General features: G+C 43.0%; 1 protein-coding gene across 2 annotated transcripts in view; it reads right to left on the bottom strand.

The window, feature by feature from the left end:
* LARP1B (La ribonucleoprotein 1B) overlaps positions 1–22,817 on the bottom strand; it is a 103,402-nt gene that overhangs the window by 78,511 nt on the left and 2,074 nt on the right. For both annotated transcript variants that reach the window (XM_048847303.2, XM_048847304.2), the window contains exon 2: positions 8,803–8,864. In XM_048847303.2, the coding sequence (XP_048703260.2) occupies positions 8,803–8,864 (62 nt within the window). The remainder of the gene's footprint in view (positions 1–8,802; positions 8,865–22,817) is intronic.

Raw genomic sequence — 22,817 nt, 5'->3', positions numbered from 1 at the left:
ACACCTGAAGTGCGCAGCTTTTTTTAAAAAGTTTTGTGAGCATGTGGCTTTGGAAAAAAGACCGATAAGTGTACTGACTAATGAAGTGGAAATCAGATACTACTTTGGAAAGAAACTTAAGGTTTCACAGATTCTAAGGCCAGCAAGTTGATAAATGCCAAGTTCAATGCTGACGTATGCATAGTGGAAAACATAATCCCAACTACACATATAAAATGAAGGGGTCTGTATTAGCTGTTACCATTCAAGAAAGATCTTGGAGTCATTGTAAATAGTTCTTTGAAAACATCGACTCAATGTGCAGCAGCAGTCAAAAAAGCAAACAGAATCTTGAGCATCATTAAGAAAGGGATAGATAATATAAATCTATGGTATGCCCACATCTTGAATACTGCATGCAGATGTCGTCGCCCTATCTCAAAGAAGATATATTGGAACTGGAAAAGGTTCAGAAAAGGGCAACAAAAATTATTCGGGGTATGGAATGGCTTCTGTAGGAGGAGAGATTAATAAGACTGGGACTTTTCAGTTTGGAAAAGAAATGACCAAGGGGGGATATGATAGAGGTCTATAAAAATCATGACTGGTGTAGAGAAAAATAAAATAACGAAGGGCTCTTTACTTCTTTACTTTACCGGACGAGTTGCATCCGAGAGTGCTGAAGGAATTGGCGGCTGTGATTGCAGAGCCATTGGCCATTATCTTTGAAAACTCGTGGCGAACCGGGGAAGTCCCGGATGACTGGAAAAAAGCTAATGTAGTGCCAATTTTTAAAAAAGGGAAGGAGGAGGATCCTGGGAACTACAGGCCAGTCAGCCTCACCTCAGTCCCTGGAAAAATCATGGAGCAGGTCCTCAAAGAATCAATCCTGAAGCACTTGCATGAGAGGAAAGTGATCAGGAACAGCCAGCATGGATTCACCAAGGGAAGGTCATGCCTGACTAATCTAATCGCCTTTTATGATGAGATTACTGGTTCTGTGGATGAAGGGAAAGCAGTGGATGTATTGTTTCTTGACTTTAGCAAAGCTTTTGACACGGTCTCCCACAGTATTCTTGTCAGCAAGTTAAGGAAGTATGGGCTGGATGAATGCACTACAAGGTGGGTAGAAAGCTGGCTAGATTGTCGGGCTCAACGGGTAGTGATCAATGGCTCCATATCTAGTTGGCAGCCGGTATCAAGTGGAGTGCCCCAAGGGTCGGTCCTGGGGCCGGTTTTGTTCAATATCTTCATAAATGATCTGGAGGATGGTGTGGATTGCACTCTCAGCAAATTTGCGGATGATACTAAACTGGGAGGAGTGGAAGATACGCTGGAGGGGAGGGATAGGATACAGAAGGACCTAGACAAATTGGAGGATTGGGCCAAAAGAAATCTGATGAGGTTCAATAAGGATAAGTGCAGGGTCCTGCACTTAGGACGGAAGAACCCAATGCACAGCTACAGACTAGGGACCGAATGGCTAGGCAGCAGTTCTGCGGAAAAGGACCTAGGGGTGACAGTGGACGAGAAGCTGGATATGAGTCAGCAGTGTGCCCTTGTTGCCAAGAAGGCCAATGGCATTTTGGGATGTATAAGTAGGGGCATAGCGAGCAGATCGAGGGACGTGATCGTCCCCCTCTATTCGACATTGGTGAGGCCTCATCTGGAGTACTGTGTCCAGTTTTGGGCCCCACACTACAAGAAGGATGTGGATAAATTGGAGAGAGTCCAGCGAAGGGCAACAAAAATGATTAGGGGTCTGGAACACATGACTTATGAGGAGAGGCTGAGGGAGCTGGGATTGTTTAGCCTGCAGAAGAGAAGAATGAGGGGGGATTTGATAGCTGCTTTCAACTACCTGAAAGGGGGTTCCAAAGAGGATGGCTCTAGACTGTTCTCAATGGTAGCAGATGACAGAACGAGGAGTAATGGTCTCAAGTTGCAGTGGGGGAGGTTTAGATTGGATATTAGGAAAAACTTTTTCACTAAGAGGGTGGTGAAACACTGGAATGCGTTACCTAGGGAGGTGGTAGAATCTCCTTCCTTAGAGCTTTTTAAGGTCAGGCTTGACAAAGCCCTGGCTGGGATGATTTAACTGGGAATTGGTCCTGCTTTGAGCAGGGGGTTGGACTAGATGACCTTCTGGGGTCCCTTCCAACCCTGATATTCTATGATTCTTATAACACAAGAACTAGGGGTCACCAAATGAAATTAATAGGCAGTAGGTTTAAAACAAACAAAAGGAAGTATTTCTTCACACAACACACAGTCAACATGTGGAACTCTTTGCCAGAGAATGTTGTGAGGGCCAAGACTATAACAGGGTTCAAAAAATAACTAGATAAATTAATGGAGGATAGGTCCATCAATGGCTATTAGGATGATCAGGGATGGTGTCCCTAGCTTATGTTTGCCAGAAGCTGGGAATGAGCGACAGGGAATGGATCACTTGACGATTACCCGTTCTGTTGATTCCCTCTGGGGCCTGGAAGACAGGATACTGGGCTACATAGACTGTTGGTCTGACCCAGTATGGCCTTTCTTATGCTCTTAGAAGGGACCCTTGTGATCATCTAGTCTGACCTCCTGTAGAACAGGCCAAACCCTATACAGCACCGTGTCCCTGTAGATTATCTTACATGAAGAATCTGTTACCAGGGCATGTAGCTCCCCCATTCTCCCCACAAAGGTGATGGCTAGCAAAAAGGCCACCTTCACCAAGAGGTATAACATTGAGCAAGAGGCTAAGGGCTTGAATGGAGGATCCGTAAGACCTGACAGAACTAGAGTCATATCCTAAGGTGAACCTGAATCCTGAACAGGTGGGAAACAGTCTATCTAGTCCATTTAGGAACATGGTTGTCATAGGATTAGCAAAAACAGTCCTTACAGCAATATACAGGTAAACCGCTGAAATTACAATCAAATGCACCTTAATGGCATTGAATGCTAGACCTGATTCTTTAAGATGTAAAAGATAGTCCAAAATCTTTTGAATTGTAGATTGTGTAGGAGACATTATGGCTAGCTGCTCAGGTAGAGAAGCACTTCCATTTACAAAGGTCAGGAGCTTTCATGGATGGCTTTCTGCTGTTGAGCAGGACATTCTGGACTGTCACTGAACAGTGTGGCTTCTCTGGTTTTAAGCACCGAGGAACCAAGATGAGAGGTGCACCACATACAGATTCAGGTGCAACATGTGCATGTAATGCTGGGAGAACAAGTCTTTGCGTTGCAGCAGAAGTAAGGGTTCTCTAATGGACAAATCTGTACAGATCCAAGTACTAGAGTTGCCTCAGACAGGCTGGTGTATGAAGATCATTCTGTCTCGTTCTTGCTTTAGTTTCACTATGTCTTTGGAATGAAGGATGCTGGGGTGGTAGGCACACAGCAGGTTTTTGTCCCATGAAAGCATCTGAAATGGACTGTGGCCAGCTCAGGAACAGAACTGAGGACATTTCCTGTTCTGCTGAGTTGCGAACCAATTCATCGTAGGAATCCCCACTCAAATCACTGACCTTAGAACTGTCGTGTTGAGAGATCATTCATGATCTAGGCTGAACAGTCTGCTCAGGCAGTCTCCCAGGCAATTCTGAACTCCCAGCAGGTATGATGTATTGAGAGTTAAGGAGTTCCTGATACACCATGAGTGTCTCCCGATACAGCTTGTTTGATCTGAAGGTTTAGAATGGGCCTGAGATCCCCTTTGGCTTTAGGAAATAATTGAGGAAATAATAAATGTTGAGGAGGCACCTCTTTTTTAGCTCCTGAACACAGAGTCTCCACTTCTTGCCTCAGCATGGACTTGAGAGAGGAGTCCCTGAAAGGGAAGTGGGAGGGGGATATAAAGGAACTACTGGGTATATCCTGAATCCACCATGTTTAGCACCCATTTCTCTGTGGTGATAGTCTGCCACACACTTAGGAAATTGGATAACCTGTTCCCACAGGCAGAAAAAGGGCCAGTGAGATCTGCACTGATGGGTATGCGGTCCTCAACGGAGGAGTCAAACAGGATACTTTAAGGCCTGTGGCTGCCTTGACAAAGTGACCGAGGCAGATAGTGGAAGCCTCCTCCTTCGCAGCCTGTGTTTGTGCCTGGTTTAGTCAAACTGCCTGGAGAGTTGCCTCAGCTGAAACTGAGGATAATGTTTTGTCCCCCTGGGGGCTGGCGTATAAAGACCTAGAGACTTTAACACTGCCCTGGAGTCTTTCAGGGTATGTAAAGCCTCACCAGTCTTGGCGGAGAATAATTCACAGGCCTTAAAAGGAAGGTCTTTAATTGTCTGCTGTATTTCTCAAGGAATCCCTGATGACCACAGCTATGAGAAATGGTGCATGGTTATTGCCATCACCATGATCCTTGAAGCTGGGACTGCAGTGTCCTAGGAAGCCTGCAGAGCTGACATATGGACCAGATGACTTCTCACCAAGAGGGACTGAAACTCATTCCTAGAGTCCTCAGGTAACTTGTTTAGGAATTTAGACACTGGTCCAAGAGGGCATGGCAATAGGACTACTCAAATAGGGAGGGGCAATGTGAAACTATAACTATAACCCCTCCACTGAATACACCTCTCTCCTTAAAAGCTTAAAAGGTCTAGCTTTTTTGCATCCTTTTCCTTTTGGGTAGCCTTAACTCAATCTTTGCAGTGCCATTCATTCGCTGCAGCTACCACCAGTAAGCCCGGTGTAGGGTGCAAAATAGAACTGGTCAAACCCATGAGACAGTATCTGGTATATATTCTCTGGGTTTTGCCACAGGTTGAACAGATGAAGGGATTTGTGAGTGACTTAGTAGGCTGCATTATCCCTTCATTTTTAGAAAGGGCTACCTTCACTGCCATAGCTGGGTGTAATATATCTATAAATGTAGGAGAATTTTCCTCCACCAGTTCTATCTGAACACCAAAAGCTAGAGCCATCCTTTTCAGTTCTTGGTAAACTCTGAAGTCATCGGCAGCAGAGAATAAGCTTCTGGTACCAGAACCTTATCAGATCCCTCTTGAGGCAAGTCCTGCACAGCCAAAGAAGAAGGTAAATCCAACGGAGGTTGAAGAATGGCCTTTCGTATAGTGTCTGTACGCTATTCTGTATTAACAATCGCTGGTCTATTGATACTAGGCAGGGAAGCCTCTCCTTTCTCAGAGACCTGCTTCTCTGAGGAAGCAGGGATGACAATCTTGATGCAGAGAAAGGCCAATGAGGAGACTGCTACGGTAGGAGAATCAAACTGTGTCAAGACCAGGCCACCCAATTCTTCAATCTGCTCTTGTTGAGTGTTTTCTGGAGGATGAATTGGACTGTCTGTAATGGGAGGCATAGGAACACACTCTGGATTCCAATGGGTAGGAATACATTGAAGTTAGATCAGTGCAGTTCTGGGAAAAGACAAGGGACCAGGCCTGAGATCTATGCTAAGACTGTGGTACCACAGCAGCAGCTTCCTGACTTTCAGTACTGAGCACAGAGGTGGAGCAGGTACCGTAGGCCTAGATGTCATCACAGAAGAAACTAAGGAAGATGGTACTGATCCTCAGAGAAAGGGTGCCATAACAGACACCAATGCTGGTAAAAGTCTGCGCTGCATGCAACAATACCAGTAAATGGCCTTCACCATAAATAAGTGGTGATGCAAACACTGAGAGGCACAACAGGTCCTTTGTAACTATGTAGCTTCAGTTTTGTTGACATTAAGATAGACAGTTCATCCACAGTAAGCAGAAGTGCCAGATTCATGTAGTCACCAATAAAGTAGCCTGCCTCAATGGCCCCCATATGGGTACCAGAGTCAACAGCTCAGTCTTACGACAGTCACTGTGAGATGGTACCAGGGACCTATGAGACAAAGTCGGTAACCTTTGGTACCAGAGTGGCTTACTTCTGCTGTAGAGGAGTCCTGCACCAAGGACTTTGAAGAAGTCAGTGCAGTCTTCTTTTTTGGCTTCAGGTAAGAAGAATGCTCCAAGTGCGTAGGCTTGCTGGAGGATGGCTCTGGTGAAGGAGATCTCCTTTGGTCTATGTCAGTTAGCAAGGTTGGAGAAGCACTTGCGAAGGAGTGGTCAATGAGCTCCCCTGCACCAACTGAGTCATGTGAAGAGTGGCCTCTGTGAAAATATATGTAAGGCACTTCCTTGTTCTTGATTTGTAGCTGCAGCAGATCAGATGCCTGTCTCTAATGTGGAACAGTGAGAGTGGGGGTTACTAATGAGCCATTGGCTTTTGACACTGGGAGCAAGGCATAAAGCCAGGGGCCCTGAGATAGGCTCCCCCAGTACCAACCGAAGCTTGGAGAAGCCTACTGACTTTAAGCAAATAAATTAAAATAAAGAAACAAAGGTCCAAATGGACAAAAAAATGAGTACTACGAGTTAAGAATTATAACTATATAGAACCTGTGTGTGTTCACAGAGGAATGAGGGACTGTACCAAAGCACAGTAACATGCTCCAGCCACCAACCAGACAGTTAAAAGGAACTGAAGGAAGGGAGGGGCAGGAGAGAAACCAGGGTGCATGCGTAGCCATCCCTTCAGGTACTGCTAGGGAAAACACTCTGCACAGCTGCATGAGCCATGCAACACCTACAATGGACACATGCAATCATTCAAAGAAGAACTCATAAAATTTAAGAATCTTAGGCTTTCAATTAAAAAAAGCATTTGATGCTAAAACAGCCCTGACAATAGCTTTTTTTGAAAAACAAGAAACGTTTAAAATGTAGAAAATTTTTCATTGGAACCAATCTGTCGTTGCTCCTAAGGTCAACATCACCAGACATTATTTTGAATTCAGAATTCAGAATCATCTCATTATAAAAATGAAATATAATTGACCCTAAATAAAATTCAATGACCTTTTTAGTCAAAAATATTTTAAAACCATTGAAAATTCTTCTCCAACATTAGATTACAAACATAACTGCTACTTCATATTTAAAATTAGTTTGCACACTTGGAGTCAGATATGCAATCTACTCTTAGAAATCAGACATCAGAAATCTGAAATGTTATATATACAACGTAATATACAAATTGATTTTATTCTTACTATAAAATGGGGGGTGCAGGGGTAGAATAGCTCAGTGGTTTGAGCATTGGCCTGCTAAACCCAGGGTTGTGAGTTCAATCCTTGACGGGGCCATTTAGGGATCTGGGGCAAAAATAAGGGATGGCACTTGGTCCTGCCTGTGAAGGCAGGGGACTGGACTCGATCTTTCAAGGTCCCTTCCAGTTCTATGAGATAGGTATATCTCCATATTAAAAAACAACAAAAGAAATATAAGACAACACTAATCATCAGGCTCCAAAGATTACTCCTGAGAGAATTCTGTGCCAAAAACTTACAATATTTTAAAATTCTGCAAGTTTTGTCAATAAATAAATGTAAAAGCTCCAACGTGGCAGTGGTCGGGAGATCACCCTACAGCACCCCCTCTTCCCTGGGACAGGGACTTGGCGGGGAGGCTGCACCCAACCCTGACACTGTGCAAGGGCCGGCCTTGCCTCTCTGCACCAGGCACACCAGATGTGGGTAGACAGATTCTGCTGGGCTGAGTTTAAGTGTGGAGGGGCTTAGTGTGGGGGATCCAGGCTTGGAGAAAGAGGGGTCTGTGCGGGGCAATCTGGGTGCAGGCAGCTCAGTGAGGGATGTGGATGCACAGGGGCTCGCTGGGGGGTTGCAGGGGCAATGGGACGCTGCAGTGGGATCCAGGTGAAAGTGGCTGGAGTTCAGCAGGGGGTGTAGGGTCTAGGGCTCATCAGGAGGGTCTGGGTGTGGGGAACTTAGTGGAGAGGTCCAGGTGCTGAGAGAGTGGGGCTTGGTAGGGTGGGAGTCTAGGTGCGGGGGGCTCAGAGTAGGGGTTCAAAGGGTCTGCTTAACGGGGAGCTCCAGCTGCAACTGCTGTTGAAGGGTTGCTGCATGCCAGGCCCCCGCTCCCCCCTCCCGATTTCCCTATTCCCTCCTCATCTCTCCCAATTGTCCCCTGCCCCATCCCTCTCTCCTCACTCCCTCATCCCACCCCTTTCCTTCTCCAGTGCCTCTCCCTGCCTTTGCCCTGCCACACTGTGGGCACTCACTGTTGTACATGCAGAGAGAGCTCAACTGGCACTAGGAGGCGGCATCCTGCTGCAGAGTGGAGCAGCACCCTCCTACAGCAGGGCAGTTCTGCACTTGCAGAAATTGAGGGAGGCAATGGCAAGTGACCCCGTGTGCCCGCCCCACACCTTGCCTGTTTTGGGGGGGCATTGCCTGCCCCCAACTATGTTCATGGACATCCCAAGCCTCCCCTCCCCACATGGCTTCCCTTTGCTTTCCACGCATGCACAGGTGCAGAGAATTCCCCCAAGAGTAAAAGATACCACCACAGACCAGTCTAGCTTTGCTTCTCAGGTTACCACCCCATCAGAATCTTGTGTGTTTATGAGTACTACTGTTTCTGCATAGTATCCTCTATATTTGTATACCAGATAATCCTATGCCCTTTACAAAAATCTTTCTTTGCTGCTTCCGATCTTTCTAAATTTTTGACCATGTCCCTTTTTTTGAACCCCCGCCGCCCCCAAACTATCACCTGAATTAACCCATCATCCAAGGAGATCATAAAATGTTAAAATTTTTTCCACCAGACTAAAAATTTACTTGGATACCAGATACTTATACAGATAAAAGAGAAAAAAAATATTTTTCTATTGACAATTTACATTTCTTATATCAACAGTGCAGTTAAAATGTTAGTTCGAATCAATAGATTGTATTAAATGGTCTCAATCTAATCAAACCTGAGATTCACAGGTTAAACTGCTTTTCTGGCAAATACAAACCTTGCTGGGTTTCCTGGTCTTCGGTTTCCCCGCTTTTATAACTTTAGTGGAACTTGGCCGTTCTAAAGGGAAAGAGGAAAAACATTTCCAGATAAGAAATTACATTTTGATTATGCTTTCATAGTAGAAAAACCAAATGTGGAAGAGTATATTCAAAAATTTTGCTCCCTAGTCCTTAATACAATGCTAAAGCTCTTTTCTCTGGCCCCAATACAGCCAAGCTGTATATATGTCAGTATATTTTTAAATAACTGAGACTACTCATATGCTTAAAGTTAAGCACATGTTTAAGTGCTGTGCTAGACTGGAAGCTATATTTTTTATTTTCATAAATATTTATAAGTTTCTACAGATTTGAGGGATTTCAATATTAGGTAAATTATACTATGAAAATAAAATCTTTGACAAGTGTCTGCATCATAAAATGTTGGGATCTTAGGCCCAGATTTTTAAAGGTATTTAGGCATTGCAGCACTCAGCATTGCAATGCCTAACTGATTTAGGAGCCTAAATCTTATTTTCAAAAGGGATTTCAGAGTCTATGGGATTTCCCCCTTCTGGGGGACGGGAAAAAAAAAAAAGATTTAGGCTCTTACATCACTTAAGTGCTACCTTTAAAAGTCTGGACCTAAATCTAAAAAAAGGCAGATTAAAAAATTAGCAAATCTGCAAAACAAGGTATATTTTATCAGAAGCTATAATATTTTAAAGATCGAATTCTTTCATACCTACAATTGTGTAAATGTACAAGATAAAGAAATTATTACGTGTTCATAAATCCCTAGTAATCTTTTTTTGCCCTAATAACTCATATGCTAGTTTCACCAGAGAACATTGCCTGGAACATAAAAAACGAGGAAAAAAAAGATACACACAATCTGCGTATTAAACAGAAGTTAGGTATTTCTGTGTAAATGGGCAATTTCAAACACTGATGACTGCAAAAAAAATTCTGTGCAGAAAACAATTGTTGCTCATAACCAAGCCACAGTCAGTCAGCAAAGTAAATACAAAAGCTGAGAAAAGCAGGAGTGAAACCGATTCAACAATGCTACTTTATATCCAGGCTTGGAAGGATTAGATTTTTGTCAGTGAATGTTGATTTCTCCACAACACATACATGTGTCAAATTTCAGATAGGAAGAGAAAGAAAAATGATCCTTGAGATCTTAGTTTGATTTAAGGCTGTTTACTTTGTATATTTTGACATATGCTGTTGACAACTATCTGATCAATCACATGTATAACACGGGCCATAAAGTTTCATCCAGTAATGCCTGTAATGAAGGGAATTATTTCCCCTTACTATCCAGGAAAACATCACAAGGTCCAATAATATGTGGCTGACCCAGAGAACATCTTTCAGAAAGATATTACAGCAGACCACTCAGCCTGCTTTAGTTAAAGTTCAGACCAGCTTTCTATTTAAAGCTTGACTCTAAGGGTATGTCTACACTGCAATTAGACACCCATGGCTGGCTTATACCAGCTGACTCGGGCTCAGGCTGTGGGGCTGCTTCATTTCAATGTAGACTTCCAGGCTCAGGCTCGAACCTGGGCTTTAGGACCTCACAAAGTGGGAGAGTCCCAGAGCTCAGGTTGCAGAAGACTGCACTGCAATGAAACAGCAGTAGCCAGCTGGCATGGTCCAGCCATGGATTTTCAGTTGTATTGTAGATATATTCTAAGTGCTCTAAAATCTGCACGCTTACTCAGATTGCCTTGAAATTTGGTGTGCCTCTTGGAGGTTAGTGACTCCAAATTTGGTGTAATTTGACAAAATGGTTCCTGAACAGCCCCAAACAGCTTTAAAAAAAAAAATTAGTTAATCCAGTCTACCAACGTTTTTTGCTCAGACCTGGGGATCAAACTAGGGCTCTGATCCTGGCCCAGAAATCTCAGGTGCTCAAGAGTTACTCCCACCTAAAGTTTGGCACCCACTTCCCCTTTGGGAGGGCACATTTCACAGTAGTGTTCACCAAAGAGTTTAGCTCTCATGCCTAATGCTCATGAGTTAACAGTTTACACCAAGCATGTTCAGAGAGAGGAGCCAGGAGGGTTTGCATCACATCAACCGGATAGCTCAAGGAGATGAAAAATAGCCTGACCAATTCAGCTAGTGTCAGTCTGAATCCCACCAAGAACAGAAATCTGGAAAAGGTTTGTAACCACACTGCAAAAACCCATCTGTCAGGTTATTATTTTGGGGGAAATAAAATCAAAATATTTTTGAAAACAATTATATATGTGAATAGTTGCTGGGAAAGAAATGAGATTCGTGAGAATGGGGGAGAGGAATCTGGAGCTGCAGAAAGGGAAGGAGAGAGAAATTGGGATGGGTGGTAGGGGAGAGAGATTGGGGGCAAGCGGCAGGCAGACTGGTGAAGAAAAGGGGCAGGGCCAGCGCCACAGGAGCAGGGGCAACCAGGAGTTGGTTGGGAGGGGGCAGGCGGGAAATGCCACTTCTTGAAGGATCTGAGCCCCTCTCCTCCAGGTGTGTGCCAGTATCTGTGGGCCACCTGCCCCCTAGGAGCTAAGAATCCCCTCTTCCTACCCTCCCATAGGAACTAGGATGTGGGGCCTTGCCCTTCTTGGGTATCTGACTCTTCCTGTCAGCCATATGTGCTGGGATCTGGGGGACACTGCCAGTCTGGGGGGTGTCTCTACCCCACTCACCCCCACAAGCTGAGATCTGGAGGACCTTGCCCCTTTGGCTGTTCGCCCTTCTTCCTACCCCCTGCATGTGCCAGGATCCGGGTGGGGGGTGACCCATCTACACAGGTCTGACCCCCCCACTTCCTTCCTCCCATGAGCTAGAATCTGGGGGAGCCCCTCTTACTGGCCCCACATGGGATCTAAGGCCTGGCCCCTCAAGGAGGGTCAGAGCCCCTCTCTCTCTACCCGACTTGAGATGCATCTGGGGAAGCCCCAGGGATCGGAGAACAGACATCCTCAGAGTATGAGCCAAGAACACACTATTGAGACTGGGGTGGAGTTGAGAATGGGCATGCTTGATGCACATGATAGGTTTCCCAAGCGCCACAGAAGGGAATGGGAACGCCCACTGAAATTGATGGAGCAGCTCACATGGCTCAGAACTATTATTTCAGGCTGTATTCATTTCTATGGGGTGTTCTCATTCAGATGAGACCACAGTGAAATTAACAGGGTACTTATAAGGCCTTTGTTTTTGACATTTACCAATTTTCTCAGAACAATTCCTGGGTTTTGAAAAAGCCAACATGTGGGTTTTACTAATGTTTACCAGAATTTTGGCTTCTTTTGGGGGGACCTGGGAATTTTTTGTAGCAGAAACAGATGGGGCTATGCTGAAGGACGAGGGTGCAGGTGTTTTTGGCTGAGGAACTAGACTCTCTGCCCGTCTTGCTCCCCCACTTCACCAACTGGCAGTTACATTCCTCTGCACAGGCAAGCTGGCAGGGACTCTGCAAGTGGAGAGCCAAAGGCTGCACCCTGCGAGTACTGCCCCCATCTCATGCTGGATAGAGTCCGTTCCTGAGCCTGGGCCTTCAGATCTGTCCAGCAGAAGAAGGAGACAAGGCTCCGTCCCCTGGGGAGTAAGACTGGCAGAGACCCAGGTTATAGCAGCCAAGACCATACCCCAGCCTGAAAGGGCCTCCTCCTAGCCCTAGCCCTTCAGCACAGCCCCTACACTTCCTCTGTGTGGTGGGGAGTGAGACAGGCAGAGAGCTGGTTCCCAGTCACCAAGCCCACTGTACTCCCAGGCCTCATAAGTACCAAGCACATCCCTCCCTTCCGGGGGTGGTGCTTGTGGGTGGAGGCAGCACTTGGAGCTAGGAGCTGAGGGAGGGGAGTTCCTGTCGCCCTTCCAGGGAGACCCCCCAGGTAAGCACAGCCCCACACCCCAATCCCCAGTCCTGAGCACCCCCTCTCCCCAAATTCCTGCTGCTGGGGACTGCCCCAACAGCAGCCAGTGCGACTGGCCCAGGGGCTGCCCAAGCTTCTCAGGCAGCTTCTGGGCCAGCCGCATGGGCTGCTCCAGAAGTCACAGAGGTCACGGAATCCGTGACAAACACAGAGCCTTACCCATAAACAGTATCTAGCTTAAAGAAAAGGGTTATTTAAAGGGGATTTTTTTTTAAAAACACACATCAAGAATTGTGTTATCAAGCTACATGACAGTTTAGAGGAGGCTTATAATGCAAATATATATTGTATTCTTTTAAAAAATTAAGGGCTTACCTAAAAACGTTTTATTCAATATTCTCTCCCACTTTCTCCACCTCTCTCACTTTCTAAACTGGGGGGGAGGGGCGCGCATCACAGAGGGTGTTATTTAATAAACAAGCAGCATGCAAGTGCTCTTAACTGGGAAGTATTCAATTCAGTCTGTTACTCAGAACCACCAAACAAAAGCAAAAAGTTAAAATAGGAACACAATGGTAAATTAGCCAACAATTAAGTTCTTGAAGACTGGGAAAAGTGTAAAAGTGTATTAAAACAAAGATTCCAGTTAATTCAGCTAATTTCCAGGCCATCTGAATCAGTTTCCATAGCCACATGTTTTTCCATGCTACTAGAGTTATCGTTTCCTCTGGTATTGAGCTCTGAACAGATCTCTTTACATTACTGTAGCTAGAAGCAATACAATTGATGAAAGACCCAGGTCTTTTAGGCTACTTCTGGCCTCAGCAAAACATTCATGCCCCAATGATCCACACTCCTAGTACAGCTAGTTGGAAAATGGATTTTAGTCAGCCAACACAAACATGAAACCATAAATTCTGAGAGAAGAATTTACAAATTCCTCACTTTTTAAAATTAATGTATATAAATACAGTTTAATAATAAATTTCAGTAGCACACAGTAAATCAATGGTATGCCCTCATGTGGAATAGTGTGTGCAGTATTGGTCATCCATCTCAAAAAAGATATTACAGAATCAGAAGGGTTTCAGAGAAAGGCCATTGATTTAGATAATGACGATTCTTGTATTCTTCATCCCATTCCTTATGCATCTAGACACCTTATTTGCCTTTTTAATTGCAGCTGAACGTTGATTAAAGATCTTCATTGAGGGTTTTCTTATTATACCTTCCTCTGAATCAGCTTGTGTTGGCCACTGTTGCAGACAGGATACAGGACTAGATGGAACACAGGAATTAACATACCAGATCAGACCTATGTTCTTTTATTTAAGACTTCTAACGTGTCCTGAAAGCTATCCAAAATTTTGAAACCAGTTTTAGGCTTTGCATACCTTTAATTTCATGAAGGCTTGTTTCCCGGCTTGAACCCAGTAAGATAGGCAATGACAAGAGAGATGTCGCCTTTAATTTTTCCACGGCTTTACGAAATCCCTTTTAAGTTAAAAGTTTTATCGTGTCAGCATTTTAGTGGAATTTTTAATAGGGTACAACTGCTCACATACACAGGACCCTCCGAATAGCAAGAGAAATTGTCTCAGACCCTGAACCAGTTAAAAAATTTAATCCATTTCATTAATGGTGCCCACAAAAGCTAGAACCACTTTGGCCGATATGGACTGGTATGGCAAGAGCTGGCTGGCTAAATCAACAACTGTTAGAACCTGCTGATAAAAAGGCTGATATTGAACAGGACTCCAAGTAGATTAATTTGAATAGGAACAAGTTCACTCTTGTGTTTACTACAAAACCCGTCACTAGATAATGAGACAAACTCCTAGAATGCCAGAAAAGCTACTAGGTATGGAAAAAATTTTTATCTTCCAGAAGAGAAGAGCTGCTGCTACCAATATAAGAACATCTGACAACACTGATGGACACCTGGCACACTAGTGCTAAAAAAAATGTAATTTCAGCACAGCTTCTTTCATTAGGTTTATCCATACTAGTAACCCTACTGAGTTGGTTTGACAAATATTCTGATTTAGAGTATTTAAAAGAATGTGGCAACAATACTGTATAGTTTTTACTCAAGCTGTGCACCTTCACGTGCACTTGGAAGGCAGGCATGGTCTTGGGTACAAGTACTACAACATGTGACCTTTTCAAACTTGCACTTTACTTACTGAAATAATACCAAAGTAAATTAGTGCTTGCTTTTAAAAAAGTTATTTTTAGTGCAACTGACTCTTTCAGGGAGACTTTCTGAGGTGGAAAAACAACTCTTTGAAACTTCCAGTTAGATATAGTATGGAGTAACGGAGAGGCAAGGGCAAGGATAGCACAAAGAATGAGAACATCAGAAAATCATGACTGACATGTACATACAAGTTCTGCCCAGAAAGTTGGCTACATTGTTCAATAATACACAGAAGACTATAAGCAATGTTTGTGAAAAAAGTTATTTTGAGGGGTCGCGTGAAGCTTTTTTTAAAACATTATTCCAACTGGGTGGAGAGGGTAAGAATACGGTACTACAGGTTTGTTTTTTTCCTGTCTCCATTTGTGTTAAGGGGACTTTTATTCCCTAATAACAGAAGGAATGTAGAAAATTTCAGTTTTGACACAGCTATATTTTATACCGTACTTTACTGATCTTTGAATAAAAATAACCATAAACATTTTCTGAACTTTAAGTGAAATATTGTCTTGCTGTAGGAAATAAGATATGCCACAAACACCAATAGTATTTCTACAAAACGTGCCACAAGGTGACAATTCTATGACTAATGCCCACAGGCAATATTGTAGATTTTAATGACTTCAGTAGATTATATGGAAGATTGTCTCTGCACCGTCAATCTTAAATTTCACTATCCGACCCATCTTCGTAGAAAGGTGGATTCGATTTTTATAAAGATTTAGATGAAAGAAATTTTCAAAGTGACAAAAAACGCTTCAAAAGAATTTTAACAAGATTAAAGTAAGGACTAAAATCAGACCCTACCATTCTGGAAAATAACAGCAGAACAGTCATCTAATTCAGCATCTTTTCCAAGTAAAAGTTGCAGCATGTCCTGGGGCTACCACAAGCCTACAACAGCTTGGACCCCCCCAACCTTCACACTACTTGAATAATTTGAGTTACCTACTTCCTTCAGTGTCTAACTGCCCTTAGGGTCAACATCAAAAAACTGTCACCCAGTGTGTTTTACAATGTAAGCAGCTTGAGGACAACTAAGAGCATACACATTTTTTTTTATTATGCTATAAAATGGTGAATTATATGTTTCTTATTGCCTCAGTTTTCTCTTTTTTGGTTACTGTTTACAGTTTTGTAGCCATGCTGGTCCCAGGATATGAGAGAGACAAGATATGTGAGGTAACATCTTTTATTGGACCAACTGTGGTGGGTGGAGGGGACAAGCTTTCAGGCTAGCCTATACAGAGCTCTTCCTCAGGTGACCTTATGCCCACTGCAGTGAGTCCAATAAAAGATGTTACCTCACCAAGCTTATGTCTCAATTTTTATTTGATTTATTTATTTATTTTATTTGTGATTGTGTCTAGCTCTATTTGGATGAGAACTCATATTCCATTAAAATGCACAGAAACAGTCAAAAAATTTTTTATTAAGTAACGTTCTTAAAAGTGATGGATACATAAGTTTATCAAACTATGTTTTGTTTTTAAAACCGAGTAAAATTAAACAAAAGCTGTACAGTATACTCCTGATTATCCTAACAGCATGAGAGAGATATTTCATTTGGATAACAGGGAGTTCAGATTTGGAGAGGGCAGGAGCCATTCAGCAACAGAGTGACCTCCCCCACAGCAGGGGGTCCTGTCCACCTCCTCACAGTCCTGGCCAGGGGATCTCTGATCTGCCCGCACTCACTCACTCCCATGACAGTCGGGCTGCAGAGGACTTCTTTACACTGCACAGGGCCAGTGACACCCAACCCCATCAGGGGAAAGATGTGGGGCAGGGGAAAGACCCCCAGACGGAACTCTGCCCTGTCAGGATTGCAGTCTTCCCTGAATCTTGCACCTGCAAGGATCAGGTGTCACCAACCCTTCTACAGTACAGGGAGCCCTCTGCAGCTCTACCACTTCCTGCACTGCCACATAAGCCATTCAACCTATTACATATATATGTAGTTAATTAACTGAACTGATAGTTTCTGGTCACCATGTCCTTCAAGATGTTAGAATTAGAAAGGTGACAACAACCCCCCAAGTGCTGCAAGTTTCAGCACTGTAAAGTGCTAATGTAGACAGTGCACAAGTACTAGTAGCTACTTCCCTCGTGGGGGTGTTTTTTTTTTTTTTTAATAGCACTGGAAGAGCTCTCTCCCAGCGCTATGCCGTGACTAAACAAGCCACATTAAAGCGCTTCCACCAGTGAAGACGTGCCCTCAGTTTTTATTCAGAGACTGGAAGAACGTAAGTTTTCTTGGTTTTTTTGTGTCTCAACTTTGAATGAATTAGTCACTGAACAAGTTGAAAAAGTAGAAAAGAAAATATTGTCCCTGAACCTGAAAAAGAGGGTACAGTTATCAAATGCTGGTTCAGCACTTCAACAAACTCAGGTTCTAGGTGCTTAGCCAGTAACTTCCACAGCTTAATGGTTTGACTCTCTTTAAAACTTGGCAGCAAACATGTACCACTTAAAATAATTTTTTTAAGTAATTTTAATTAATAGATTACAGAGAGTTTAGGCTTTAACATATGTTGTCCATTTCAAATTTAATTTTCAACTGTTTATTTTCAAAAAACTAAACCTGTATATAATTTTAATTACAAAAATCCAATTTACATTAAAAAAAATCAGATTTTTGATATTTTAAGAGCAATCGATTTTTATCCACCCTGCCTATTGTATCAGAGCCCCAAATCAGAAGTCAACAAAAACAACAGCACACAACTATATGTTGAGAAATTGAAACCTGTCCTGAGAATAGGTAAATAATGGGAATATTTTAAATCCCTTTAAGGTTGGGAAACTGTCAAGGTTATGTCCCCGATAACTTAGGAGTTTAAAACCATAAACTAAAGCTAAGTTGTTCTAACACCCAATGAACTCAAGGGTTCACGCCAAAAGAAGTGTCTTGTATTAGTTATACCAGTGGAACAAGTGCAAGCTAATCAGACTGCTAGACACTCATTTACTAAACACAGCCAGAAAACTCAAGATTGCTCGAGCACAATATAGCTTTTAAGAAATTACTTTTATAAACTGCTCACTTGCATGACACACAACCCACTTTATAATAATTAAGAACACAGTTATTCAAAAGTAGTTACAGTGAACTGGTTCTGCTACAGAAACAATCAAATGAGTTATTCAGAAATGCACAGCAGCAAGACAAATAGAATACAACATAAAACAGAATCAAGTGTGTCATAATCCAAGTTAACTATGCTTCAAGCACTCTGTGAAGCACAAGGCCAAAAGGTTTTAACCACTTGAGAAGCACAGATATTCAATATAGTTACTTTGTGAAGTGTTTTTACTGCTTTCATAAGCTATTTTCAAACAATTAGCCAGTGAATCATTGGTGACCCAGGCAGTTATACAAAACTTTTGAACAGACAGAAGTTATCAGTGGATTCTATCCTTCATGCCAAATTTACAAAAGAGGAAATATCCTATTGAAAAGTTTTAGTGGTTTTCTATGAGCATGAAGTGGGAGTAGTTTTAAATAATAAATTCCATAATAGAAAACAGTAAGTCACTGCAACCATTTTATAAGGGCTGAATAAAGATTTACCCCTTCTAAGTGTTCTAATGGATCACCAAAATTTCTGGACACAAAATAACCAATTATTGCAATAACTATATTACCATAATTACTATATTAAACTAGATAATGCAAGAGAAAAGCAATTTTAGTCACTGCAATAGCTGACACTGTAACAAAGGGTATTTTAAACTAAAACGTTCAAGATTATTTTCTATTGCACCATTCATGTGTTGACAGAACTTAGTGTCAAGCAGAAGCTCACTGTGGTTCCAGGTGAGTGCAAGAATCTGTCAATATGGAACAAACTGCAGATCAAGGCCTAAGATGCCTGAATTTTCCAAAAATCACTATAGTGAATAATTCCAAAGGATAATTTTTTTTTAAAAGTGATTTTCCTCCAAGACATTAAACAAACTCCAATTAAGAACATGCTATGAGAAAGTCAAAAATTAATTTTTACACCTAAGTGATCATCATACAAGAATGGTTTACTGTGAAATTATATATAACAATTATTTTTGTCTGTTATGACAGGATTAATATCCTACTTGAAAATAAAACTTCAGCTTTCTTAGAATTTATTTTCTTGTAGTAGCAGACAAATTTCTTTTCCCTACACTCCCCGAACGCGTTCCTATTTCAGTATTGGGTCAAATTCAGCCCTGACACAAATAGATGCCATTAATTTCCAGAACTGAATCTGGTCCAACATCTTTTCACTTTCTGATGTAATTATCATTGCAAAGATAAGATAACTTTTCAACCACCCGTATCCATACAACTTTGGGCCAAGATGTACAAGGTAAACAAGTTGGGCCAGATCATTACTTTGACGGGAGACTGTTTTATATTTTATCAGATTGCTTATGGCTATTGTTTTGCATCTCACCCTAATTCTTAACGTCAGTGACAAATTTCAAATAAATAAGCTTGATATGGCTAATTACATTCTGCCTACAAAAAAGTTACATCAGGAGTTGCAACTGGAAAATAATTAGCTTCTGACCTAAACTGCTGTATGGTACTGCTGATTTTCATCTTACAAGGGGCTTATATTTTAATGGTGGATGAAGTGAGATTTACACATAGCAATATACAGTGGCATCCAAGGAAGTCTTTACAATTGTTTTTGCAAGTAAATGTTACTATGGTATTCCCTATATTAAGTAAGCTATACACTGGAAAAGCTGTTCCAAACCTGCAACTCAGAATGACACTAATTTGAGGGGCAGTGACATTACTCTTCACTTATTTTATTTTTGCATCTTATCTTAAATGGGAAAGTAAGCACTTCATGGAAACAAGTTTTTGTATTTCTACAGAATCTACCTCAACAGTACCCCAATCCTGACCAGGGCCCTAGAGCACTACCACAATAAAAGTAAGAAGCTTCCTTGGTGCTGTACCAGTACTGTTACTTGCTTAGCCAGTGAGGAAATTGAGTGACTGACAGGTTCCTGAAAGAGAGAGAAAGAGAGTGTGTCCAACTGAAATTTCCAGGGTAAGTGGGCAGGCATAAGCCTGGCCACAGCTAAAGGACTCTCGCCCAGCCTTTGGGGAGGATCCACTGAGCCCGGGAACTCAACCGATTACGGGAGACAACAAAAAAGAAAACGAGGGCAGGTGTGAAGGTCATAGGGTCAAAAAGAGAGAACCTAAAGGGGACACCGAGCAGAGAACCCCAGACAGTGCCCACTGCTCCTTGAAGATGTCAATGGAGCCAGTGGACGCTGCTCAGAGGAACTCCACCCGGATGCGTGAATGGAAGCAGGACCAGAAATGGGCCCCACAGTCGCAAAGGACCCCCTCAGCCAACATCCTCTTCCTGGTGTTCAGATGGCCATTTTGGCCATCACCAGAAGGAAGCGGATGAGGAGGTCCCACGACTTCATGTGACCACGGATAGGGTGTGCATAAATGAGAAGATGGGGAGAGAAGTGTAGCCAAAAATGTAATGAAAGATCAAGGAGCCAGAATAGGGACTGTAACCTAGCATGCTCCAGATAAACGTGCACCAGGGTCTCCCTCAGGCCACAGAAGGGACAGGCATCAGGGACAGGGTGAAACACGACAAGTACACGCCCGTGCTCGTAGCTCTGTGAAGGAGCCGCCAACCAATATCCCCGGCAGGGTGTGTGTGTGTGCAGGGCGGGGGGGGGGGGGGGGCATATTTATAAGGTTGCAAGCTGTACATAAATAGGAAAAATTGGGAATCTGCATATGTCAAATATAAAGGGAAGGGTAAACACCTTTAAAATCCCTCCTGGCCAGAGGTAAAACCCTTTCACCTGTAAAGGGTTAAGAAGCTAAGACAATCTTGCTGGCACCTGACCAAAAGGACCAATGAGGAGACAAGATACTTTCAAAGCTGGGGGTGGGGGTGGTGACACGGACACACAAAGTTCTCTGTGTGTGTTGTCTTTTGCCGGGGCCAGAGCAGGAATGCAGGTCAGCACTCTTGTAAATGGTTAATAAGCAGTCTAGTTAGATATGCGTTAGATTCGGTTTTGTTTAAATGGCTGACAAAACAAGTTGTGCTGAATGAAATGTATATTCCTGTTTTTTTGTCTTTTTGTCACTTAAGGTTTAGCCTAGAGGGATTCTCTATGTTTTGAATCTGATTACCCTGTAAGGTATTTACCATCCTGATTTTACAGAGGTGATTCTTTCACTTTTTCTTTAATTAAAATTCTTCTGTTAAGAACCTGATTGCTTTTTCATTATTCTTAAGATCCACGGGTTTGGGTCTGTGTTCACCAATACAAATTGGCGAGGATTTTTATCAAGCCTTCCCCAGGAAAGGGGGTGTAGGGCTTGGGAGATTTTTGGGGGAAAGATGCTTCCAAGTGGGCTCTTTCCCGGTTATATTTGTTAGATGCTTGGTCGTGGCAGCAATAAAGTCCAGGGACAAAAGGTAAAATAGTTTGTACCTTGCGGAAGTTTTAACCTAAGCTGGTAAAAATAAGCTTAGGGCGTTTTTCATGCAGGTCCCCTCATCTGTACCCTAGAGTTCAGAGTGGGGAAGGAACCTTGACAGCATAAAAGAAAGAACAGACTAAAAGACAGAAGACAGTATGTCCAACTGTCTTCAATGAGTGCCTGCAAGTTTGATCTTTAAACTTGGGTAAAGGATTCTGGTTTTGAGACCAGAGTTATTTGGTCAACAGTCCACTGTATTAGGTTCAGAAACAGCTTCTCCCTATATGTGTATTTGACCACAATGCCTATACAGTCCCCTTTTTCATCTTTTTTCACACAGCAGAAATGGAGAAAAAACTTATTTAAAACAAAACAAAACTTAAATTGCAGTTTAAGACAACAAAAAATTGGCAGGGAGATTCAGGGACAAGTGCTGTACCTGAAATCAATCCAGTGTCAAAAATTTCAAGTTGAAACAGAGATCCTTTAATGTCAGTGATTTGCACTTGGCCTGGGATGATACTGACTAAAAACTGCTAACTTCTGAAAGCTGGTAGTTTATGTTATACAAGTTTGTAATTTCAATCCAGTTCCCCTTCTAGCAATCTGCACACAGAAATCAAAGACTCTATAGTGACTAAAGGCATGGCTACACTTGCAGATATAGAGCACTTTGAGTTAAACCAGCCTTCGTAGAGTACAGTAGGGAAAGCGCTGCAGTGAGTCCACACTGACAGCTTCAAGCGCACTGGCATGGCCACATTTGAAGCACTTGCAGCGGCACTGGAAACAGTGCATTATGGGCAGCTATCCCAGCATGCAAGGGGCTGCAACGTGCTTTTCAAATGGGGTGGGGTGGAGTGTGACAGGGAGTGTGTTGTGTGTATGTGGGGGGAGAGAGAGTGGGTTTTTGGGCAGCTGAGAGTATGTCTTGTAAATTCGGACAGCAGCACACCTCCCTCGCCTCCCCCTCTCGCACACAGCATTCCACGCTAATGGCTTGCTTTGATTCGGAGCAGATAAGCAGCTGGCTGTCAGAAACGGAGCTTTCAAAGGGCATTTCTGCATTCCTACAGCTGATTCCAAACAATGACAAGAGGGCCACTTGACTTAACGGGATTATGGAGCGTTTCTGGAGGCTGATCAGAGAGCAGTAAACCAACACCTCGTTCAAACTGGCGCTGCGGCGCTCCAGCGAGGGTGCAGCGAACGTTATTCCACTCGCCGAGGTGGAGTGCCAGCGGCGCTGTAGCTGCAGAGTCAGAGCGCTCTACGTGCCTTGCCAGTGTGGTCGGGTAGTGAGCTAGCGCGCCCGGGGCTCCTTTATTGCACTGTAACTCACAAGTGTAGCCAAGCCCTAAGACTGAAATAACTTTATCTCTGCAGACAGAGAGCCCCTACATCTTAAAGAAGTAGGCTACTGTCTGCACTATACCTGTGCTACCAATGAAAATGAATGAATGAAAAACTGTGCTACCAGTTGAAATCCCCAAAGATACC

This window comes from Caretta caretta, chromosome 4 (assembly GCF_965140235.1).
Source record: "Caretta caretta isolate rCarCar2 chromosome 4, rCarCar1.hap1, whole genome shotgun sequence".
Classification (NCBI taxonomy): Eukaryota; Metazoa; Chordata; order Testudines; family Cheloniidae; genus Caretta; species Caretta caretta.
The sequence above is the reverse complement of the archived record's forward strand: the minus strand, read 5'-3'. Positions and strand labels throughout refer to the sequence as shown.